The 23,304-nt window shown below is 38.8% G+C and overlaps 1 protein-coding gene across 13 annotated transcripts in view; it reads left to right on the top strand.

The window, feature by feature from the left end:
- Positions 1 to 21,389, top strand: part of arhgap33 (Rho GTPase activating protein 33) — a 97,058-nt gene extending 75,669 nt beyond the window's left edge. For all 13 annotated transcript variants that reach the window (XM_087287881.1, XM_087287882.1, XM_087287893.1 and 10 more), the window contains 12 exons: positions 1,153 to 1,302; positions 1,384 to 1,486; positions 3,702 to 3,846; positions 4,048 to 4,130; positions 4,223 to 4,330; positions 5,491 to 5,636; positions 11,448 to 11,604; positions 11,797 to 11,936; positions 12,051 to 12,125; positions 13,713 to 14,461; positions 15,560 to 15,740; positions 16,185 to 21,389. In XM_087287881.1, coding sequence (XP_087144007.1) covers positions 1,153 to 1,302; positions 1,384 to 1,486; positions 3,702 to 3,846; positions 4,048 to 4,130; positions 4,223 to 4,330; positions 5,491 to 5,636; positions 11,448 to 11,604; positions 11,797 to 11,936; positions 12,051 to 12,125; positions 13,713 to 14,461; positions 15,560 to 15,740; positions 16,185 to 18,904 — 4,757 coding nt within the window. In that variant the 3' untranslated portion in view covers positions 18,905 to 21,389. The remainder of the gene's footprint in view (positions 1 to 1,152; positions 1,303 to 1,383; positions 1,487 to 3,701; positions 3,847 to 4,047; positions 4,131 to 4,222; positions 4,331 to 5,490; positions 5,637 to 11,447; positions 11,605 to 11,796; positions 11,937 to 12,050; positions 12,126 to 13,712; positions 14,462 to 15,559; positions 15,741 to 16,184) is intronic.
- The last annotated feature ends 1,915 nt before the right edge of the window (positions 21,390 to 23,304 follow it).

Raw genomic sequence — 23,304 nt, 5'->3', positions numbered from 1 at the left:
ATTGAATCTGAGGCTTGTGAGGTATCTATAGTTGTGGTTCTCAGGACTTAAGCATACTTCCAAGATGGATTAAAACATTATTTTAAAATAAGCTAAAGCTGCTGTGTGTAAGCTAAAATCACAATAATAGAAGTGGTCTAACTGCTTCTCTTTTTAATGTTCCTGTTGTGTTTTTTAAGGTTCCTAATTTTGTTTCAGATGTCGCCTATACCATATGTGTAAATACAGCTAGTCCTGGTCTTAGTGATATGTTTCTATTAAAAATATATGTCAGATCTGTATCTTTTGAAAACGCAACATGTAAGAGTTAGAGATTTCTCAGATTAGTGCACTAGGTATTTTTTTAGGTGTTCATGCTTTGGTTTTCTTTTCTACAGGAGTCAAAACCATTTATGCAAGTTGTAAACTGTAGAAATATTAGGATTATTGTGTATGTTTGGTTAAAATGTATTGTTTTATTCAGCCTGATACACATGTGGAGCATTTACCAAGTGATTTAGAGACTTCCAGTCGCATTTATTTACATGTCAAACATGAAAAAGCCTTTTCTAACTAAACGTAGGGGTTTTGAGTATATTAAATTAATTGTATTAAAGGGATAGTTCACCTAAAAATGAAAATTCTGTCACTATGTACACACCCGTCACCTACTGTAAAATCTATTAGAGTTTCTTTGAATATCTACATTTAATTTAATAGTATTTTGTTCTATAAAAGTTGACAGTGCAAGCAGTATTATCCCTCAAGTTCGAAATATCATCTTTTGAGTTTACCAGAATCTTCTTTAAGGTTTAAAACCACTTAACGGAGAATAAGATATGGTGATTTTTATTTTTGGATGAACTATCCCTTTAAAGATATACAGTATCTCTATGTTTGTTTACACACTTTTATTTCTAATTTATAAAAGGAATTATATTAAGGAATTCTGCTTAATTCTTAACTATTAACACATTTATTAAAGAATACATGATGTTATACTCAAAACCCTCTTATATGTGCATCTCAGCTCTCTGTGTGTGCAAATTGAACTCAGTCAAATGAACTGTATTTTACAGTAAGGAAATGGAGTACACCATTATACAGTGTGTCACTGTGTACTCCATGTTTTTCCAAGTGCCTAAACGGCTCTCTGTCGCCCTCTCTTGGCAGTGTCCAAGAAACACGGTAAGCTGATGGGCTTCCTGCGCACCTTCATGAAGTCCAGACCCACCAAACAGAAGCTGAAGCAAAGAGGAATCCTGAAGGAACGAGTGTTCGGCTGCGACCTCGGCGAGCATCTGCTCAACTCTGGCCAAGATGGTACTGATGCAGTATAGATAGAAACCTTGGTAAAAGTGTTGCATCTGAATGTGTAGTGATAGTTCTGTGGTCAACCTTCAGTGCCACAGGTCCTGACGAGCTGCTCAGAGTTCATAGAGAAGCACGGTGTGGTGGACGGCATTTACAGACACTCTGGTGTGTCCTCCAACATACAGAAACTCAGGTGAGTGTATGTTAATGTGCTGTTCAGGGGTTTGTACACTTTATTATGGAACTGTGTAAATAACAGTGAGCCTTAAAGTCAACTAAAAACAAATTTTAGACCGAAGATTATTTCATTTACTGATGTACAAGTTTTAATAGTATGTGTCTCCTACACTGCCCTGTACAATTAACCCTTGTGTAGTGTTCAGAGTTCATGGCTGTTTTTCGCCCCATTTACTCCGCTATAACCATTTTTTTTATTGTAAAGCTGTGACACCATATAATCATGCATTCTTGATTGTTGGTGGTTTTTCCTGTTGGGAAGAGGTACAACTTTTACTGTTCACCATCATAGCTCACCGTTTACTAATGCATTATTAACATCCAAATTTATACTTGTTAACATTAGTTAAAACTCCGGTTTCCCCCACAAGTCCAAAAACATTTGGTATAGGTCAACTGGGTAAGCTAAATTGTCCGTAGTGTATGTGTGTATGTGAGTGTGTATGGTAGGGATGGGAAGATTAACCGATATGTGTCGATACGCGGTCATGCGCGTGCACGATGCGAGTGCATCGGTAGAGCAGCAGAGGATGAATGAAATTTTGGAAGCAAATCGAGATGCATCGGTTTTTGCGAGATGCATCGGTTTTTCCAAGATACAGCTTATATTTTTAATATAGAATGTATTTTTTATTTATTAGCAAGTGTTGTCAACCTGTTTTTGGCGCATTATTTAATCGACCTACATAAAGTATGCCTTAGCAACGGACTTGCGGATGTGTACACTTACACTACAACTCAGTGTATCAGGTGTGCGGATGAAGCTAGTGGAGCGCCCTCAGAAAGCGCGAGAAGCAAACCAAACATTTTATTCCTCACTGAGTTTTAAATCTAAAGTATGGCAACATTATGGATTTTGCAAAAAAGATGGACGACTTTTTAGGACAGATGCAATTTGCAAAATGTGCCGCGCATCTGTAAAAAAACACGGGCAGTACGACTAATCTGAAATCTCACTTGAAGCGGCGCCACGGTGTTGTTGTGGAAGCATCTTCCAGTGTTCCTGCATCCCCGGCTTTCGCACTGCTTCAACTGTAGCTACCAGCTCCAAAAGTGGTGAGAAAAGCATCGCAAGTTTTTTCCATGCGCAACAGTTCTGCTCGCTCTACGCCAATAACGAATGCTATTGCATTGTTCATCTGCAAAGATATTCAGCCTAGTGTCACGGAGAACGAAGGTTTTAAACACCTCCTCCTGTTAATTTTTATTTATTTATATTTTTATTAGCCTGTTGTTTACAGTGACAGTGATGTTTCAAAGCAGCATAACACTGCTAGTTCACGACCTTAAGTTTTGAATATTCAGTGGCAAAATATATCTTTGTAAAACTTGTTTTCATAGTTGAAAGGTTAAATCACAATTCTTGTTGTGCAATGCTAAACCTTTATGTTGAAAGAGTGCAAATATATACATTTATAATATATATTGCACTTATACATTCTGTTTATCTTGAAAATACTTAAATAATATGTGCTATAGGTTCTAAAATGGCCCTCTACTGTAAACTGACACTCTGGCTCTGAGAGAAAAGCCAGTTTGTAAAAAAAGTCTTGGTTTTGCTTTGTTAATAAATAATCAAACTCATTCAATGGCACAGCATCCTTTCTTACATCATCTCATAAACTTGATCCAATTAGTTAGTGCTGAATTATCGCATTGTATCGTGATATGGGTGTGAATCGTATCGTGTTGCATCGCAATATGTCACAAATGTATCGCTAATATATCGGATCGTATTCTTTGTATCGAGATGCGTATCGGATCGGCATTATAGCTTAGATGCCCAACCCTAATATATGGATGTTTCCTAGTAATGGGTAGCAGCTGGAAGGGCATCTGCTGTGTAAAACACATGCTGGATAAGTTGGCGGTTCATTCCACTCTGGCTACCCCAGATTAATAAAGGGACTAAGCCGAAAAGAAAATGAATGAATGAATGAATAACAGTGAACCACTGGACTTTTTATTAACTAGCATGAACACATACTGTCATAAATGTATTGTTCATGTTAGTTAATGCATGAACTAATAAAACCTTGTTGTAAAGTGTTACCCAAACATTTAAGGTACTGTATAAGTCATGTTTATAATGTAGTGTAGTGTAATTGATGCTGTTTATATGTGCATGAAATGACAGTGACTTCTGTTCTCTTGAATTTCATCCCGATCAGGCATGAGTTTGACAGTGAAAACGTTCCAGACCTGACAAAAGATGTGTACATGCAGGATATTCACTGCGTCGGCTCGCTCTGCAAACTCTACTTCCGAGAGCTGCCCAATCCATTGCTCACATACCAGCTTTACGACAAGTTTGCTGTAAGTCATTCTGTCTCTAGCAGATATAAGACCAGGGGATGATGTACATTTCACTTATGAAAACGCATTACAAGAGAAAAGTTTTTCTAAATTGCAATAATAATTCACTCTATTGCTTTTGCTGTATTAATTACTGATTAATATATGCAGCCTAGGCTATGTTTTAAAATGACTAAGTAAACTGTGTCCTTGTCTGTCCAGGAATGTATGGGAGAAATGACGGAGGAAGAGAGAATGGTGAAAGTGCATGATGTTATCCAGCAGCTTCCTCCTCCGCATTACCGGTAAACCCAACACTGGCACTGAGGTGAAACTGCAGAGTGACAGGAAGAGCAGTGTTTTCTGACCGTAAGCTGTGTGTTTGTGTCTCTTTCAGCACTTTGGAGTACCTCATCAGACACCTGGCCCATTTGGCCACCTGCAGTGCAGAGACGAACATGCACATAAAGAATCTGGCCATTGTCTGGGCCCCCAATCTGCTCAGGTAACTTCTATGTCTCTGTAAATATGAACTGACAGATGTTTTGTTTTGTATTTTGGCTTGTTTTGTTTAGTTTTGTGTTTTTAATTTTATTTAGTTTAGTTTTATGTTAGTGTATTTTTTGATTTATTTAAAAATGTTTTATTTTGATTTGTTTTCTTTTTTTTCATTTGTTTTGTTTAGTTTTGTGTTTTTTTATTTTGTATAGTTTAGTGTATTTTTTTATTTATTTAAAAAAATGTATTTTCATTTGCTTTCTTTTGTCCTTTGTTTTGTGTTTAGTTTTATTGTGTTTTTAATTTTATTTACTTTAGTTTTAGTTTCGTTTTTTTAACAATTTTTTTGTTCCTTTTTTCTCTTTAGTTTTGCTTTTAGTTTTTAGTTTTGTTATTTTATTTTATTTTTTATTTTATTGTTTTGTTTTAGTTTTTTTTATTTTTGATGATTTATTTTAAAAATATATTTTATTTTGTTTTCTTTTTAGTTTAGTTTTTATTTATTTATTTAGTGCTTTGAAATGTTATTTTATTGCTTTCAATTTTCAATCAGCATTAGCTTAATAAGGTCAATATATTTTAAGCAGAAAATGTTACGTATTATTGACATGTCTCTCCTGCATTTGGCTCTACTTGATTCTCATTGGTTAGTGACCAATATACTTGTTGCTTATTGTTCTTTCACCGTATTCTTATTTTTTTAATGACAATTAATTGTTAATATTTATTTGTTAGTTTATATTTTTATGCAGCCACAATATTATTCAAAATCAGTTGCTTAAAGTTCCAAACAAGCTATTTCTTTATAATAGATTATGTAATAATAATAACAATATTAATAATAATAACAATTATTATTATTATTATTATTATTATTATATTAACATACAATTCTTTTATTTTATTTTTTGTAAAATTTGATAAAATAATGGATTTGATCTAAAATGTTGAAGCCTGATTATTTTACAGTATTATTATCAGATATAGGTGTTTCTAAAATAGTTATGTGTTGGTAAAAAATTCTAAATAATCTTTCTGCTAAATAGAATATCAGTGTGGTTTGTTTTTGTCTTAGTTTGTCACAGCTGGACTTAACTAAATTCATGTCAAAGAGCTCAAACCAGACTTCTTGAATTTGAAAACAAATCTGCTGCTGTTCTGTTTCAGGTCCAAAGAAATTGAGGCAGCAGGTTTAACCGGCGCAGATCCTTTTAAAGAAGTGCGCATCCAGTCTGTCGTGGTGGAGTTTCTGCTCAGCAATGTGGAAGTTCTGTTCAGTGACTCTTTCACTTCTGTCGGACGCTTCAATGCAGGTATGAAAACAACCAGAAAAACAACAAATGTGTTCTGCCATAGCTGGGCCTGTTCCATGAAGTTGTATGAGCTGGCTATCCAGTTTAGTTTGCGCTGATCCTGGGTTTTAGGTAACATGAAGGAAGCTCTGCTTTATTCAATTTTGTCCCCATGTCATTATAGAGCAGCTGAGCTACCTTCATGGTACCTAAAACCCAGAATTGGTGCAAACTAAATTGAATCTCTGATCAGTAAACAATTCGTTCAGCCCAGTGTCTTCAGAACTTTTTATTAAACATTCAGTGATGCAGTCAGTGAAGCTTAGTATTCCTGCTATAGCAGCAGTATTTTAAGGCAGAAAAAAAAGTGTAAAAAAAAGAATGCTGTTGCCTTCAAAGATGTTTCACCAGCAATACTTCAAATACACATGAAACCGAAAATGTCTGTTAAAACAATATAGTAGCAAATGCACCTGACATTATGTTTACTCTGGCTTGTTTTGATGATCAAGTTGCCAGATATTATGATATTTTTGTTGTCTTTCCTTTATCATCCTCTACCATTTCACCACTGTTTTCTTCCCCTCTGAGATGCAGCTTCTGCGAGCAGACCTGTGACTTCCTCTCTTTCCCTTTTCATCTTTTATGACACAATACGAGCCACTAATGGGTTATCATAATGAATTTAATATAATAGGGCTGGGCGACATGACTCAATTAATTATTGCACCGGTGCTTTTTCATGATGATATTGTGATGTTATATTTAGACTTTTGATGACGTTTACAGTACTTTAGTAAGCTTTGATGCAATCAGCACGTTCTTGATTTTCCGTTTTATTATGTACAGCTTACAGATGGTAATGTATGTATTTCTCCTGAAATGCTTTAAAATAATGATGCTTTCTTTTATTTTATGCAAAAGAACAATTATTTCAACCAAAAGCCTGGCATAGGTTTAATTTAAGTAATATGCATTAAGTAATATTATGTAATATGCAAATAAAAACAAAAATACAATCAAGTAATTAATGTATATTTGCAATAGTGCACACAGTTAACCAAAAAAAGAGCAGTTATATTTATTTGCATCAATCAAGCAATTTGCATAATCAGTAAATTTTTTATGAAAAAGAAATTAAATATGGAAAATCTCATATTGCTATTTATTGGAGATGTAATCTGAAACACTTATATCATGATTATAGTGACCAAAATTATCAGTATTATCAAACTGTCACATACTTAAGTGAAGTAAACAAACACATTTTTTGACAAACTAACTAGCTAATTTTGTAGCAAACAACATGGATACCTGCATCTTGGATTTGCACACTTATGTTTGTACTGCTTCATGTACCTTGCTTTTATAGGTTCATATGTGTAATGAGCCGGGTTGCAACAGAGGTGAGGATCCAAATGCAGTTTATTAAGAGAATCGTCAGGCTAGCAAAGGTCAAAACGGGGACAGACAGGACCATGTAGATAATCCAAAAGCTTAGTCAGTGTACAGGCGAATGGTCGGGATTGGCGGCAAAACAACGTCAATATTAAAACTAAGCAAAGGTCAAAAACGCGGGAAGACAAGGAAACGCTTCATAATGCTCACAAACAGTTGACTTAGCAAGTCTGTGTCTGTGTGTGTGCTGGGTTTATTGTCTGGATAATCAGTTCTCACGAGCTTCAGCTGTGTGTTTGTAACCTGGGCCAGGTGTGTAAGTGCAGGGAATGATTGGATTTGTAGTTCATTTCAGTGGCTAAATTGTAGTCTGCATGGTTTCCAGCAATCTGCAAAACCTAGATCACTGAAAAGGGTATAAACGCAGGTCAGAGCCAGCTCTAAGTGGGTGGGACTTGAGCTCCAAGTGAGTTGGCCTGGAGCTCCAAGGGGGCTGTACAAATCTGGAGTTTTTATGTATTCAATGTCTTGTACATGACTTGGGGTCCAATATTGTGCTTTATGAATGCCTACACCTATCTCAACCCTAAACCCAAATTCACAGTAACCTGATGTGTTTTATTAATATCTGCTCCACCTACACCACTTAAACCCAACATACTTGTGGTTTAAGTCCCTCCTATTTGCAGTGTAACTTCTCCCACTCAGAGGTCTGGCGATCGTGACAATATGATTTTCTTAAGCAATGTATTGTTTATTAAAGCTGCCCTTGGAAACCTACCTCACACAGACCCATGTTGTTTTTCACAAAATCATACAAGCTGCTTTATAAACCCAAAAATAATCGTGTGATTTGTAAATTCTGACTGATATCGTGATCTAATTTTGTGCTGGGTATTCTCAACAGTGTGCAGCACGCACTAGAAATGAAAGGTCTAAATATGTATAAATATATAGTTATTAAAGTCTATATAAACCTACATTTACACTGCAGTCTTTCACTATTAGCTAATCACCATCTTGCAAGATTTTTTGTGAGTTTACAACATGGTGAAAGTCAATCACGGATTTAACGATAATGAAAATTTAATAGAGCAATACTAACCATCACATTATTTATCATGGTTTACCTTAAAATTACCTAAAAATATTTAGATCCTTAAGTAAAACCTCTGTCATTTTACACTTTCAAATTCCTTGAAAATAATTTCACAGTGATGAATATTTAATGTCTCCCAGCCCTAATATAAAAGCATTTCTTTCTTGTAATGAATCTGTCATTATGTGCTTTGTTAATGCGTCACAGTGGAATATGTTTACAGTGGCCTCACCCATGTGTAAGTGAGCTGTGTGTTTTCATAGCGTCACGAGGGGCCGAACACAAGATCTCACGGCAGCCGCGAACACGCCTGGTCAGTCTTCAGGAGGCCAGAGACGAGTCCTGTTTCTCGGACCCCTCTGATCTGGACCCAGAGCTGCGCCGCTATTCTATGATTTGAGATAAAGACTAACTCTCTACAGTGGACCTTGACTCAAATCACAGTCTGTTCTGCTGGGGAAAAGAAAAAAAAAAACAACAGAACTGGCCATGCACACATTATTTATACATCTACTCTACTGTATCTGCTTGTTCAGTCATAACGTATTGAATATTGCTTCCGGGTCCAAGCCGATAATCTAAAATATTCGAATATTCGTTTTTTTAGTCATATAACACATTAAAGTGATTCGTAAATCATAGTGTACACAACAGTCTGTGCACTTGTGGCATCACAGACATCAATATTTTAACTAAATTAATCATTAACTTAATTATTATTGTTAAATTAATTTAACTATTTTTTACAAAATTAATCATTTTCTAATTAATTAAGTTAACTAGGCAGGTTAGGGTAATTAGGCAAGTTATTGTATAATGATAGTTTGTTCTATAGACTATCAGAAAAAAATATATTAGATTATTTAATATATAGATTAAAGAACTAATATTTTGTCCTTAAAATGGCTGTTAAAAAATGTAAAACTGCTTTTATTCTCGCCAAAAGAAAACAAATAAGACTTTCTCCAGAAGAACAAATATTATCAGACATACTGTGAAAATTTCCTTGCTCTGTTGAACATAATTTGGGAAATATTTAAAAAATAAAATTCAGACTTTTGATAGAGCGGTTGGATCCGGAAGCCACTTTGTGTGACGTCAGACTTGAAAAGCGGGTGTATAAACTGCAAACGTTCTTGAAATGTTTTTTTTTTTTAGCTTATCATAGACATCCATTTAAAAAACTGAATGTGTGGTTTAGCTTGGTTTCAGGAGGTCAAAACTAGGTTCATCAACAAGTAGACCAGCTGATCAACTGTTTGGAAATTTTGATGATGCCAAGCTAGACATGGGAATCTTATTTGTTTTATTCGAGCAGTGATACTTTTCACTATATATTCACATTTGTAGTATATTTGTGACCCTGGATCAGATGAAATTTTTTTTTATTTATTTTATTTTTACTTATGCCAAAATCATTAAAATATTATAAAAAATTCTGTTCCGTGAAGATCTCTTTTGTAAATTTGTCATAATAATATATATAAATGCAAAAATTTGTATTAATTGGCATTAATAAGCACTTCATTTAGACATTTAGACAACTTTAAAGGTATTTTTCTCAATATTATAATTTTTTTTTTTTTTTTTTGGAACTCTTAGATTCCAGTTCAGTCTCAAATATTTCCATTTCCTACCAAAATATACATCAATGGAAAGCTCATTTATTCAGCTTTTAAGGTGATGTGTGAATCTCACATCTCACTTAAGATTAGTTTTGTTGTCCAGGGTCACATTTATATTTGTAATATTCACCATTATTATCTGCTTACACTAACATTTCAAAGTTTGGGGTTTGTATGGTTTTTATTAGGTTTTTATAATGCTAAAAATAATATCTATATATATTTTCCTTTTAATTTTTTTTTAAGGTTACCACAAGAATACTAAGTGAAAAGACGTGCGTATATGCCAACATTGTTAAGAAAACAGCATTTTAGAATAGTTTTTGAATGATGTGACACCACAAACTGATAAAATAAATGCTGAAAAATGCAATAATACTGCATTTAATTTTTAAACGAATCAAATTGTTGATTGTTGAAATATTAATTGTATACATTTTTTTTAATCATAATATATTTTAATATAAAAATAGCATTTTTTCAGTATTTTTGATAAATAAATGCTTTTAAAACTTAGCAACCTCAAACTTTAGTGGTGGTGCATGTCATTAAGAATGTAAAATATCCATGTGGTTGGATTATTTCATGACAGCTGTTTACTTTCTCAGACGGCTGATGTAAATGACATTTTAACTTGTATAGCATACAGGTGAATATAAGGCAATAAATCCTTTTAACTATCTTTATTGATCTTTTTTTTTTTTTTTTTGGAGAAGAAAGTAAATCTTAAACACACTGCTTATGATCGCTGCTAATAGATTTTTCCATCATATAAAGTTGATTTTCATTAGCTAAGACAATCTGGAAAATAATTTTGTAAGATGAATCCGTGGAATAGGATGAATGTTATTTAAATGAGCGATATATTCTCAGTTATATAAACTCAGAGACTTTCAGGTATATAGCGATATGTTATCTGTGTGTGAATATTCAACTCAGAGACTTGACGGCAGGTAAAGTGTCACTTAATTTGTTTTCTTTATGCTAGCTTTTATTTGTATTAATCATATGCAATATCGCTCTTGAGCAAACAGCTTCTACATGTCACGCACAACAAGCTTTACAGTATTTATCTTGAAATGCTTAAACTTGATACTTTTGCAGGCTTTGTACTGGATTCTTCAATGCGTCTGATGTCCCGGACATTATAGGCTTGCTGAGGCACACACAAACACAAAAAAAAACTCTACACAAATATACAGACACCACCATCTAGCCATGCAACTTTAATTTCAGATGTTGCATTTGGAAGTGTGTCAAATCATAATGTAAATAGAATTATGTAATAAGTTTTCTCAATATTGCCACAAGAGGCTCTTTGAGTTGCATCACAGTACCTGAATTGACATGGTATTGAAGAATGCAGCTCTCACTAAGCCCTTGCAAACATATTAATGTACGATGGTGTACTTGTGTAGAGTTTTTGTTACCTTAAGATTTTGTGAACCTGTCATCTGTTGACCTGCAATTGAATTTCTTCAACGAGCTTGTTGCAAGTACGAGCTTGTTTGTAGACGTCTAAAGCTTTAAAGGAGCAGATAATGTTGTTTTTATGCTTGGGTGTCTTGTCAGTTGCCATGTGTCATGTTAAATTGATTATATTTGTTGATGATCGCTGTGCTCTTTGCTCTGCATTTACTCGCTTTTATCCTTTGGCTTCATGGATCTGAATCTAAATCTTTTTCTTGCATTTGTTTTCTGACTTGACAGCACGACAGTCCCTGACCAGGCCCAAGTCGTTTGTATCCACCAGGCTCCTGTCTCTGGAGGAGGCGCAGGCTCGCACACAAGCTCCCCTTCTCCTTCAGGGATCTCCTCACCATGCTATTGGCCAGTTCCACACTGTACTGGACCTGCCTGTCGACAAGTGGGTCTATTGTTTGATTGGTCACGCTTTACAATAAGGTTTTATTATTTAATTATTTACTAACATAATTAACAACATTTATGGAGCATTTATTAATCAAGTTCAATATTTAGTGCATTATTAACATCCAAATTCAAGCTTGTTAACATTCTTTTGATTGATTGATATGGTAAAAAAACTTGTTTCTATTAGAAGGAAAAGAGGGATGAAGGTGCGGAAGTCAGCGGGTGGAAGCTGGAAGACATTTTTTGCCATTGGGAAACCTGGGGCTGCAGGTCGACGCAAACCCGCCAGGATCACCTCTCTCTTTCAGCCCACTACCTCTCATGCAGGTAAACCAGACATTTCACTCGTTATGTATATTCATAAATATATGTTTAAGTTATTGTACGATTTGCACGTCATATTGAAAGAAGATGATTTTTAGAGCTTTATGTGTACTTTAGGTTGCAGGGTGGACAGTGTGACGCTCAGGTCTGCGAAAAGTGAGGAGTCGCTGTCCTCTCAGCACAGTGGAGCAGGTTTGAAGGACATCTGGACACTTTAATGTCTTAGGGTGCTTTCACACCTACACTTTTGTTTCGGAACGTATCTCGTTTGCCCAGTTAGCGCGGTTCGTTTGGCATATGTGAACAGGGTAATCGCTCCGAGATCGCTTGAATGAGGTGGTCTCGGCTCGATTGAAACGAACCCTGGAGCGGATCGATTGCAGTGAGAAAGCGATCCGATCCGAGCGTGGTTATATCACTGTTTTTTATGGATATGTAATAGGCTTACGGCTATATGAAGAGAGAATTATGAGTATGGCGGGAAGTTTCGCGAGTCTCCGGATGCCCGCAAACGAGTGATGATCTCCCGGTAATCTCACGTCTCCCTCCCGGTCCTCAAATAGGCATCGTCGCGCACCCTTCTCACCCCTCCCCACCGCGTCTCTCCTCAGACACGTCACGCGCGCGCACCCTGTCAATCACCACCAAACCAATACCTCTCCTGACAGCTGAGCGGGACGCTGCAAAATAATCCCTGACACTTTGACCAATGTAAGGAGTTTACTCGCACGTGACTTGTTTTAGCTCTTTTGGTCCGATTAGAAACTTTGCAGTGTGAAAGCGAACCGCTCCAAAAGCAAAGAGCTATAATGTAACAATTGTAATCTCTGTTTCGGAACAACTGATTCGAAGGTGTGAAAGCACCCTAAATTAAACATGTTGGTATAAGTGTAGGTGTTTGTGTGTGTGTGTGTGATAATAATTAATAATTTAATAACTATTTTATTATATTATATTTATATTTTATGTATTATATTATATTTTATATTGCATAATTGAGACTATATATGAGCAATTCCATGCAAAAAAAATGTTTTCACCAAAATACGAAAACCTTTTTTTACAGTACTTTTAAAAATACTCAAAGTCTCTGTCAATGTTTTAAAACTATATTATTTAATTTAACAAAATCACACAAGTGGCAATTTCACATCTGTCACATCCATAACGACACTTTCTCCTCATAAATGCAAAAATATTAAATAAAATAAAACCAATCATGTTTGTTCTATAGTGAGACAACTCGTCCTTTTGATTATCATTGCTTCTTTTGAGTTTGCAGTTTAATTCACAGAATTTCTACAGTGTGTTGTATACTGTAAACTCGCAGACCTATTTGTTCACATCCATAACACATGTTTATTTTCCACATTTAAAGTACAAAACATGTTTACAGATTGATATTTTTCTGGTTCCTTAACTCTGTGGTCAGTTGTTTTGGAAAATATAAACAGATATTTCAATATAATGTTAGCATATACCTTCTCTGTGAATATATATTTTGGGTTTTAACTGCAAATGTCACATAACGCTGGAGATATATATATATATATATATATATATATATATATATATATATATATATATATATATATATATATATATATATATATATAGAGAGAGAGAGAGAGAGAGAGAGAGAGAGAGATTGGCTTAGACTGACAGTGTAAGAAGTACTTATTAAATGCAAACTTTTAAATGCCAGTAGATTTGTCGATGCAAAAATACTGGATATATAAAATTAAGGTAAAACTAATAATGTGCATGTTTTCCCCTCAGGTCAAGGCAAGATTCAGCGGTTACGGAGACCTCGCTCCAGCAGTGACGGTCTCTCTCTGGCTGCCTCTGTGGATCCGCAGCTCCTTCCCCAAAACTCCCCATCCAAAATCCACCCGAGCCGCTCCTACGACAGCCTGCTGCCAGAGGAGACCCGTGATGCTGATGAGGAAGAGGAAAACGAAGACGAAGAGGATGAGGAGGGTGTGTACATGCTGCCTGATTTCTCCCAGGAACCACCCTCTTCATGGATAACGGAGGATGTCATTGACTTTAGCCCAACCTTCCTGGAAGATGGGCCAATAGGGTTGGGGGGCACAGGCGGAGCTCCAAGTGGTAGAGAGTCTCCTCCTGCGGCCGCACCCCCTCCGTACCGCTGTCTGAGCCATCAGGGCCACCATGCCCGCTCTGGCAGCCAGCGCTCGATCACTGAAGATCCAGACTCTGTTCTTAACCAGTCTGAAGCCGCAGCCCGCAGGAGTTTGATCCTGGCTGCAGCAGCTCCGCCTCAGCAAGTGTTCTGTCAGCACAGGCCGTCTAATGCCCCTGCAAACACAACCCAGTCGGGCGAGTCAAATTTAAGCCCGTCCCATGCCCAGACACCAGCTCCAGCAACCTCTGCACCCCCTTCTCAGCCCCCTCAGGAAAGGCGCTCCTTTACACGTAAAGTGGTTCATGCACTTTCACCAAAAGCGCCAAAATCTCCTCCTCTGGACATCTCGGATCCCATCGCCATCAGTGTTCCTGCCAAGGTGAATCATTTATGAGCATATATGTTGATTTAGCTTGTACCTCTTTGTGTTGTGGTAGTACTTAGAGTAATTCCTTTAAAAGGTCAAGTCTATCTCAGTTTAATGTGCAGAGAGTTTTGCAGTTTTATATGAGTTTTTATTTTGATGACTATTTTTTTTAATTTACTGTAAATTTTATTCAGTTTCAGTTTTTTTTCTTTAATGGATTTGTTAGTTTTTATTTAGTTTTTATTTTAAAAACACATTTCTATGTAGTTTTGGTTTCAGTTTTAGTTTTAACCAGAGCAAAGTTCAGTGTTTGCACAGCTTATGTTAACTCTTGTGGAAAGCTCTTAGTAAAAAAACTAAAAACGTTTGTACAAAGACTAAATCTGAAACCACACAGATATAACAAATACAAGTAAAAATGATGAAGAATTAAGACAAACTTCCCTATATTATAGACCATTTATGTAGATCAGGGGTGGCCAACCCTGTTCCTGGAGAGCCACCTTCCTGCAGATTTCAGTTGCTACCCATATCAAACACACCTGAACCAATTAATTAGGACCTGAACACCACGTGATAATTACAGGCAGGTGTGTTTGATATGGGTTGCAACTGAAATCTGCAGGAAGGTGGCTCTCCAGGAACAGGGTTGGCCACCCCTGATGTAGATAAACATGTCTACCTTTACATGTCTAAGAATTTAAACAATAGAGAAAAATAATAATCTTGTGCTAAACTGATGTGTTTGGCGTAAATGTTCCATCTACTGTTATATGTCTAAGCCAGGGGTGGCCAACCCATATCAAACACACCTGCCTGTAATTATCACGTGGTGTTCAGGTCCTAATTAATTGGTTCAGGTGTGTTTGATATGGGTAGCAACTGAAATCTGCAGGAAGGTGGCTCTCCAGGAACAGGGTTGGCCATCCCTGGTCTAAGCAGTCACAGGTCAGATTTGACACCTCAGAATGATTATTATCATTTACTGTCGAATTATTATTTTATTTCCATTAACTATTTTTTGACCAATCTTTTTAGTCTTAATTTTGATTTTCATTAAATAAAAATAACCTTGCAGAGAACAATATAGTAACTGTTTTAACTTTGAAGGTTTTGGAAATGATTGGTGGACGAGCTGGTGAATTGCAATCTGGACTTCCAAGCAGTGGACCTCCTCAGCCACCCCAGATGATATCTATGCTCCTGAGGTCATGTGACTTTCAGCTCACTGAAAGCTGCCAGCAAGAGCTCAGCAGTAAGTTGGGCCCCATCGCCAAGATCAAGGGTCCAAGTGAGTACACATTCTGTCATATTTCCTATCATTTCCAATAGTATCTGGATGCAGCTTTTATGGTGCAAGCTGAGATTGCATCACTCAGCGATGCAAAGTCAGACACAATGTACTCAATGGAGTGAGTGACGTTACTGTGACGGGTAGGGTTAGGGGTGGGGTTAGGTGAGCGCATTACAAAGCATTGGATGCAGCTCAGATTGCACTGCACCAGGTCTGCATCCAGGCCCCTCTCATAATTTCAAGTAGTTTTCCCCAAATATTCCTTGTTTATTTTATTGCACACTTATGAGAGAATTTACAACCACAAACATTTTCTTTTGGACCCTGTTTGGAGCTTTTTGTTTAATGTTATAGTAGTTTAGTATTATAATAGTCTATAGTTCATTTTCAAATGTCTTTATTCCTAAATAAAATGTTATTAAATTCTTTAATTTATTTTAGGTATCTTGGGTCCTACTGGTGTTCCCCTTCCATCACAACAGCCCCCTGCTCCTCCTCCCAAGAATCCTGCACGCCTCATGGCTCTAGCTCTGACTGAAAGTGCCAACAAGGCACTGCGGCAAGGTGCCTCCCCTCCATATCGCCCCCGTCAGAGTGCAGCCTCCCCTGAGAAAGACATCCGCTTTCAGAGGTCACTCTCTGCTGATGCAGGAGCTCTGCTGTCCTCTGATCCTAATCAGATCTATTCCACAGTGCGACCCTTATCTGTGTGGAAGACTGAAGGTGGTGATGGGGATGATGAAGAGGACGGTGAAGGAGCTGCCGCTGAAAAGGCTGCAGACAAATCACATGGTACAGAGCCAAGATCTCCCCCTGGGCAGGACATTGGGACTCTGTCTTCTAACAGCTCAGTCTCTGACTCTGGGACAACCAATTCTGAGTTATCAGCTGCCAGTTCCTCTGAGGACAATGAGCGAACCCCAAGCCCCATTTACAAGAATGAAGAACCAACTTCTCCACCACAGCCCTTAATATCCAGCCCGCCCTCCTCATCTGACCTAGTTCCTTCACAGAGAAAACCCCCAGCATATGGCCGCCAATTTTCTGCACCACAGCTTCAGCAGGAGAAGTCCAGCGGCCCATCTAAACCTGCCACCCAACCACACACTCAGCTCCTACACTCCAAATCAGAGAGCTCTCCTCTAGCCCAGGTACGAGCCTTCCAGCCCACTCGCCCTAAAGTGCCACCCAAACCCCCTGATCTTGCACCCTTAAGGGCTCCTCTCTCTCAGACTGACCGGCATGATTACATGCGTCGCTCCTTAGATGCCAGTCGCATTCGACGATTGGCAGGACCTCAGCAGGTGAACACACCACTTTCCAGAGCCTTCTCGGAGCGCATCAGCAGCACCTCTGACATGCTGTCTCGATATCATGCTGCCAGAATGGCCAGTCAGGCCGCCCAGGTTGCACATCTCCCCCAGCAACAGGCCCAGTCCACTCCAATTAGACCAGTTGTCCCCTCCTCTGAAGACCCATCCAAGATGGAGAACTTCTACTATGAAATTGGTGCACCTGAGCACCCACAAGTGCCACCTAGCTATGCACGCCACAGTTACCAGAATATGAAGCCGGATCTGGAAGGGAACCTCCGGCTCACTGACCCAGCCAATCAAAGGCCTATATCCAGGGGTTACCCTCCTCCCTACAATTCCCAAGGTGCCGGGGGTGGTAGATCTACCCAGCTGTGGTCGTCTGAGGCGACACGAGCATGGGCTGCAGCACACTCTCACTCTCACTCTTTCTCTTTTTCTCATTCTCATCATCGCTCTCAGGATGGATCGTCAGGACATCCTCCTCATCCTCGTCCCCAGCGACAAACATCATCCTCTGTCAGGTTGTCCCGCAGTGAAGTGCATCCCTTACCCGCATCTACTGGATCTTCCACAGGCATGGTGCCTCTGTCTGTGCACCAACGGAGCTTGCATCGCCCCCACCGTTCACCTTCTGCCGACCACACTGCTTCACAGCTTCACCCCTACTTTGAAAACGGGAAGGTGTGCTATCGGTACTTTGAGGCTTCCAGGCCTGAAGACTTGCAATTGAATCTACATGAGCAGGCTGTAGTGAAAACGTCTCAGGCCTCCCCAGTGCAAGGAATCACAAAAGATCAGCCCGAGCCTATTTATGTCAACTACCCCTTCACAAACCCACCAGGATCAGGGGTTAATTCAAAGGGCTGGGCCACTACTGACCTAGATGAAAATGATTATCATGCATCTGAGACGCAAGAAGCACCATCTAAGTCACCACCAGATGACAAGCAAAAGCATTTAGAGCAAGAAAGTCCTACAGCTGACTTTGACAACCCTTCCCAAAATGATCTGTCCTCAGATTCCAAAATGATCAACATAGCATTGTCAGCCTCCACTGCCATGCATTTCCGTAGCCGCTCAGATCCCCAAAGTGCCAGCTCAGAGACTGCTCATGTCCTGACTGGGAAGGAAATTGCCTCCTTGCTAATTGAAAAACTTGCAGAGGATGAAAGAGAGGGTCCTTCTGTGCCATCCTCTACGTCCTCTTCACCACACATTGAGCACCCTCCAAATCCCTACCCTAGCCAGCATCAGCAACCACCACCTGCATACAATGTGTACACCCCAGGACCCTCTCGAGGGCGCTTTGAAGGTCAGGTGCCACCTAGAGAGGGATCAGGACCTTTCCAACGTCAAGACCCCTTGAGGAGATCTTCCGGAGGCCAGTATAGACAAGCGTTTGACGTCATGCCATCTGGCGACCAAGTCCTTAAGTTTTACAGAAGCCAAGACTTTATCCCAGGTGCCCAGGGAGAAAGCACAACCCCTAATCCTTATCCCCCTAGACCATATTATCAGGACCCCCCATACCCCAACTGGGGCCCACAAGGTCTCCCAGACTCTTCCCACACATGCACTCCACCCACAGTGGCCTTCTCAAACTTAGCACTTGGATCAACAAGAGGATACGCACCGCAGACAGTGGCCAACCAGTATAACCAGTTCCCATACCAGTCAGGGCCAGTGCTTCCTCAGTATCCCAACACACCACGGCGAGATGTTGTACTGGATCCTTCTCTCCGACCTCCAGGGTTGCGGAACCAGAGAGGGCTAAACCGACAGGGAAGCCTGCCGGGACCAAACTGGACCATCCGAACTGAAGGCCAGACCCGTAGTTATTGCTAAAGAGCACAACTGCCACTAAAAGTCCTGTGTCTGTTGACTTAAAATGAGATCATATGAAGTAGACCACTATGTAGAGCACTAGACATCTATGTTTACTGTACAATTGAACACGTTGTGAAAGTAATTGTGTTAACCTCCTCAAGAGGAGAACGAATGTACAGAAACAAAGTGGCATATTTCTTTACAAGTGTTTCAGTCTCAGAAAGACCCCACTGCTGTCCTGCAGTTAGCGTGTGTTGGAGTGGACAAAGGGTACGAGATTAAGGCGTAAAGCAGAAAGGATCAAAGAAGTGAACCATTAAGTGGCTTAGTTATGAAAACATTCCAGAACACACTGTGCTGTCCAGCAGAGGGAGTCAGAGAGGTGCACAGCTGCTATTCCTCTGACAGGATGTTGCTCAGTGGCTAATTTGTTTGAGTTTTTTTTTGCTTTTGGTTTAAAGTTCTTTTAGACCAGAGGTGTCCAAACTCGATCCTTGGGAAACAGTGTCCTGGAAGTTTTGGCTCCAACTTTCTTCAACACACCTGCAAGGATGTTTCTAGAAAGCCTTGTAAGAGCTTGATTAGCTTGCCCAGGTGTGTTCAAATGGGATTGGAACTAAACTTTGCAGGACATCAGTCCTCCAGGACTGAGTTTTGGCACCCCTGTTTTAGACACTAGGTTATGCTGTACAGGGGCACAAGCTTAACATGTCTTTCTTCTCAAACTACGATAAAAATAACCTCAAGAGATGCTGTTGGTTTTAAAAAACTTTATGAAAATGGCTGTTTTTTTGTTATCTTAAGTTTGTTGGCAGAAATGTGACGTTATTTCCATTTTTAATTGCTTTTGATGTCTCTAAGTTATTGTAAGATTTCATTGTGAAAGTTTTATTTGCCTTTTTAGAATTTGTTTCAAAGAATGTGAAGATTCAGACTTTGACCTTTTTAATGGTTTTAATTTCTTTTAAAGTCTGTGTGAATTTGTATGAGTGTGTGTGTTGTTGAGCACATAAAACACAAAGGGTCATTTCTTTTTTTGTGGGAGGGTGTGTAATTGAGAACGCATATTTCTGAGAGGTACTGTTTTCTGCTCATTCTCAAGTAATGTGTCAGATGATTTGTGTATCAATATTAGTGTTCTAATCCAAAGCAAGTATTTCAGGTAGGTCACGTCACCCTGTGTCACTCCCAGACATCCTTGGGTTTCTGTGAAGGAAGAATCCCAACCTAGCAACATTGAATAACTAGTACTGTTCAACTCAAAACACTGAAGATTTTCAATGCACATAACACTAGTCTTAGAAGACAGTTTTCTGGGCATGGTACTGTCTCAGTGTTTGTAGTACCTGTACGGTAATTCAAAGTCTTGGAAATTTTTCTAAAATGTATTAGAAGTGGATTCTTAAAAAAATATGTTTAGTAATTGGTGCCTTCTATTAAATAATTGCTAGTCTTTTAAATAATCCTTTGCTCTAAAACAATGGTCTCAAACGCCATTCCTGGAGGGCGGCAGCTCTGTATAGTTTATCTCCAACCATGATCAAATAAAGCTGATCCAAATAATGAAGGTGTTCATGAGTCTTTTAAACGCCTCGTATATTTGAATCAGCTGTGTTTGATAGGGTTAGAGTAAAACTGCAGAGCTGAGGTCCTCCAGGAATGGAGTTTAAAACCCATGTTCTAAAATATAGGTGTCAAGCTCGATTCCTGAATGGCCGCAGCTCTACATAGTCTTTCTCCACCCCTAATCAAACACAACTGATGCAGCTAATCAAGGTGTTCAACACTACTAGAGACTATTAAGCAGGTGTGAGTTGGAGATGGTTGGAGTTAAACTAGCTGTGTCCCTCCAGGAATGCAGTTTGAGACTGTTGCTCTAAAACATTCTGTTGGTCTCATACTCACTTCCTGGAGGGCCACATCTCTGCACAGTTTTACTCCAACCTTATCAAACACAGATGATCCAGATAATTAAGGTGTTCAAAAAAGTCATGAACACCTTCATCAGCTTTGTTTGATCAGGGTTGGAGCAAAACTGCAGATCTGTATCCCTCCAGGAATTGACTTTGAGACCCTTGATCTAAAAGCAACTATTGAAAGTCTTGACCTGAGCCAAGTTGCCCCATTTACAGATTTCCAAAGCTTCGCACTAGTAATTCCTGAGGTGTAAATGAAGAGTGTGTGCGTTTGTGTGTGAGAGAGACACACTGTTTGCATGTCTGTTATCTCAGTTTTGTTTAATACATATCTATGCAGTGAATAACCAAGGGGGATCTGTTCCTTAAAAAAAAAAACACTAAATATTAATGCTACCTATGTATGTCAGCAGACTGTGAGCGTATATGTTCCAGTTCAAGAGGTCATGCATGTGGCTTTGAGGGTATATACTGTACATGTCCAACAATCTCCCCTTCCGCCTTGAACACTTTACGAAAAGGCAGTTGATCCTATTTTGTAATATTTTCAAATATGTGAATAAAAACATTGGACACCGTCAGTGACACACCCTGTGGTTTGGTGATTATTCTTTTGGGTTAACTCCACTGGTATTCTCTGAACATTTTCAACACTCACCTGTTTCATCAATACCTAATCTTTTAAGTCTTGGTGTGCTTCATGCAGGTGAGTGGGATTGACAAACCACCTGTAGAAGACACTGTATTTTCCTCTCCATATTAGTGTTGTCATGATACTGAAATTCCATACCAATCGGTACTGAAATTTGAAAAACTATCATTTGAGCGCGTTCTTAAACATTGCTGATTAGCAATTATGTTTACCTGCTCAACAGAAATGGCTGTGATTGGCTGTGATGGTCATCAGTTCACCAAACTCACTGCTGTTTACTGAGTGTAACAAAAGATACAGCAACACTGGAGTGTTTTAAAGCTGAGAAGATCAGCTGGTGTGTTTATAAGCTGACATACAAACAATCCACTGATGAACTGACTGATCTTCTCAGCTTTAAAACTCTCCAGTGTCGCTGTATCTGTGTTTACACTCAGTAAACAGCGGTGAGTTCTGTGAACTGATGACCCTCACAGCCAATCACAGCCATTTCTGTTGAGCACGCGACCACAATAGTAAATCAGCACTGTAAAAAAAATGCACTCAAATGTTAGCCGGAAATGGACACCTTTAAAATTTTAGTACCGATTTATATCGAATTCCAGTATCGTGACAACATTACTCCATATGCACCAGACACCTTCTTAAAAGCAGATCTTAATTTTTGTAAAACATCTTGCAATTTGAATGCCTTCACAGGTGAGTGGGCTTGACAAACCACCTGTAGAAGACACTATATTCGTCTCCATTTTAGTGTTGTCATGATACTGGAATTTGATACCAATCGGTAAAAGTCGCGCCCTCATCAGCTGGTCTGTTTATAAGCTGACATACAAACAATCCGCTGATGAATCAACTGATCTTCTCCGCTTCAAAACTCTCCAGTGTTCCTGTATCTGTTGTTACACTCAGTAAACAGCGGTGAGTTTGATGAACTGATGACCTTCACAGCCAGTCACAGTCATTTCTGTTAAGCTCATGAACACAATAATAAATCAGCACTGTTTAAGAACGCGCTCAAATGATAGCGGGAAGTGGACGCTTTTAAAATTTCAGCGCCGATTGGTGTCGAATTCCAGTATCAGGACAACACTACTCCATATGCACCCAACACCTTATAAGCAGATCATACTTTTTGGAAAACATCATGCAATTTGAATGCCTTCACAGGTGAGTGGGCTTGACAAACCACCTGTAGATGACCCTATATTTTCCTCTCCATATGCACCAGACACTTTGTAAGCACACTAAACTTTTTGGAAAACATTGTGCGATTCGGATTCACACAAGTGAGTGGCTTCACTAACCACGTAAAGGACGCACTCTTCTCTCCTTATGTACCAGGCACTTTCTTATAAACCCTCAATGTTTCTGGAAATACAGTGCAGTTTTTAGTGTGCTTCATGCAGGTGAGTGGGCTTAACAAACCACCTGTCGGACACACTTTCCTCTCCTTGTGGACCAGATAGTTTCTTAAACCCTCCATGTCTCTGGAAATACAGTGCCTATTTCAGTGTGCTTCATGCAGGTTAGTGGGCTTGACAAACCACCTGTAGGATGCACTGTTCACTCAGAAATGTTACATAGCTTTCTGATTTGATTACTATCTATGAAACAGACTTGGTAGCATGTCCTGAATCAGAATGTGTATACATTTAATGTGTTCTTTAGTAATTTTTGTTCATGTTTTGAGATCATTTTAATTAACAGGGCTCGCTGTGCTGCAGTCTCCACCCTCAAAGATTGGAAACGTTCTTTGTAGGCAGTAATATGAGAGAAGCCAAGGCCTTTGCTAGACTGATATCCTGCAAAACCAGTCTGTTTCCACTCCCAGTTGAGTATAAATTAAA

The sequence above is a fragment of the Danio rerio genome, chromosome 16 (assembly GCF_052040795.2).
Source record: "Danio rerio strain M-AB ecotype USA chromosome 16, GRCz13ab, whole genome shotgun sequence".
Lineage (NCBI taxonomy): Eukaryota > Metazoa > Chordata > Actinopteri > Cypriniformes > Danionidae > Danio > Danio rerio.
The sequence above is the reverse complement of the archived record's forward strand: the minus strand, read 5'-3'. Positions and strand labels throughout refer to the sequence as shown.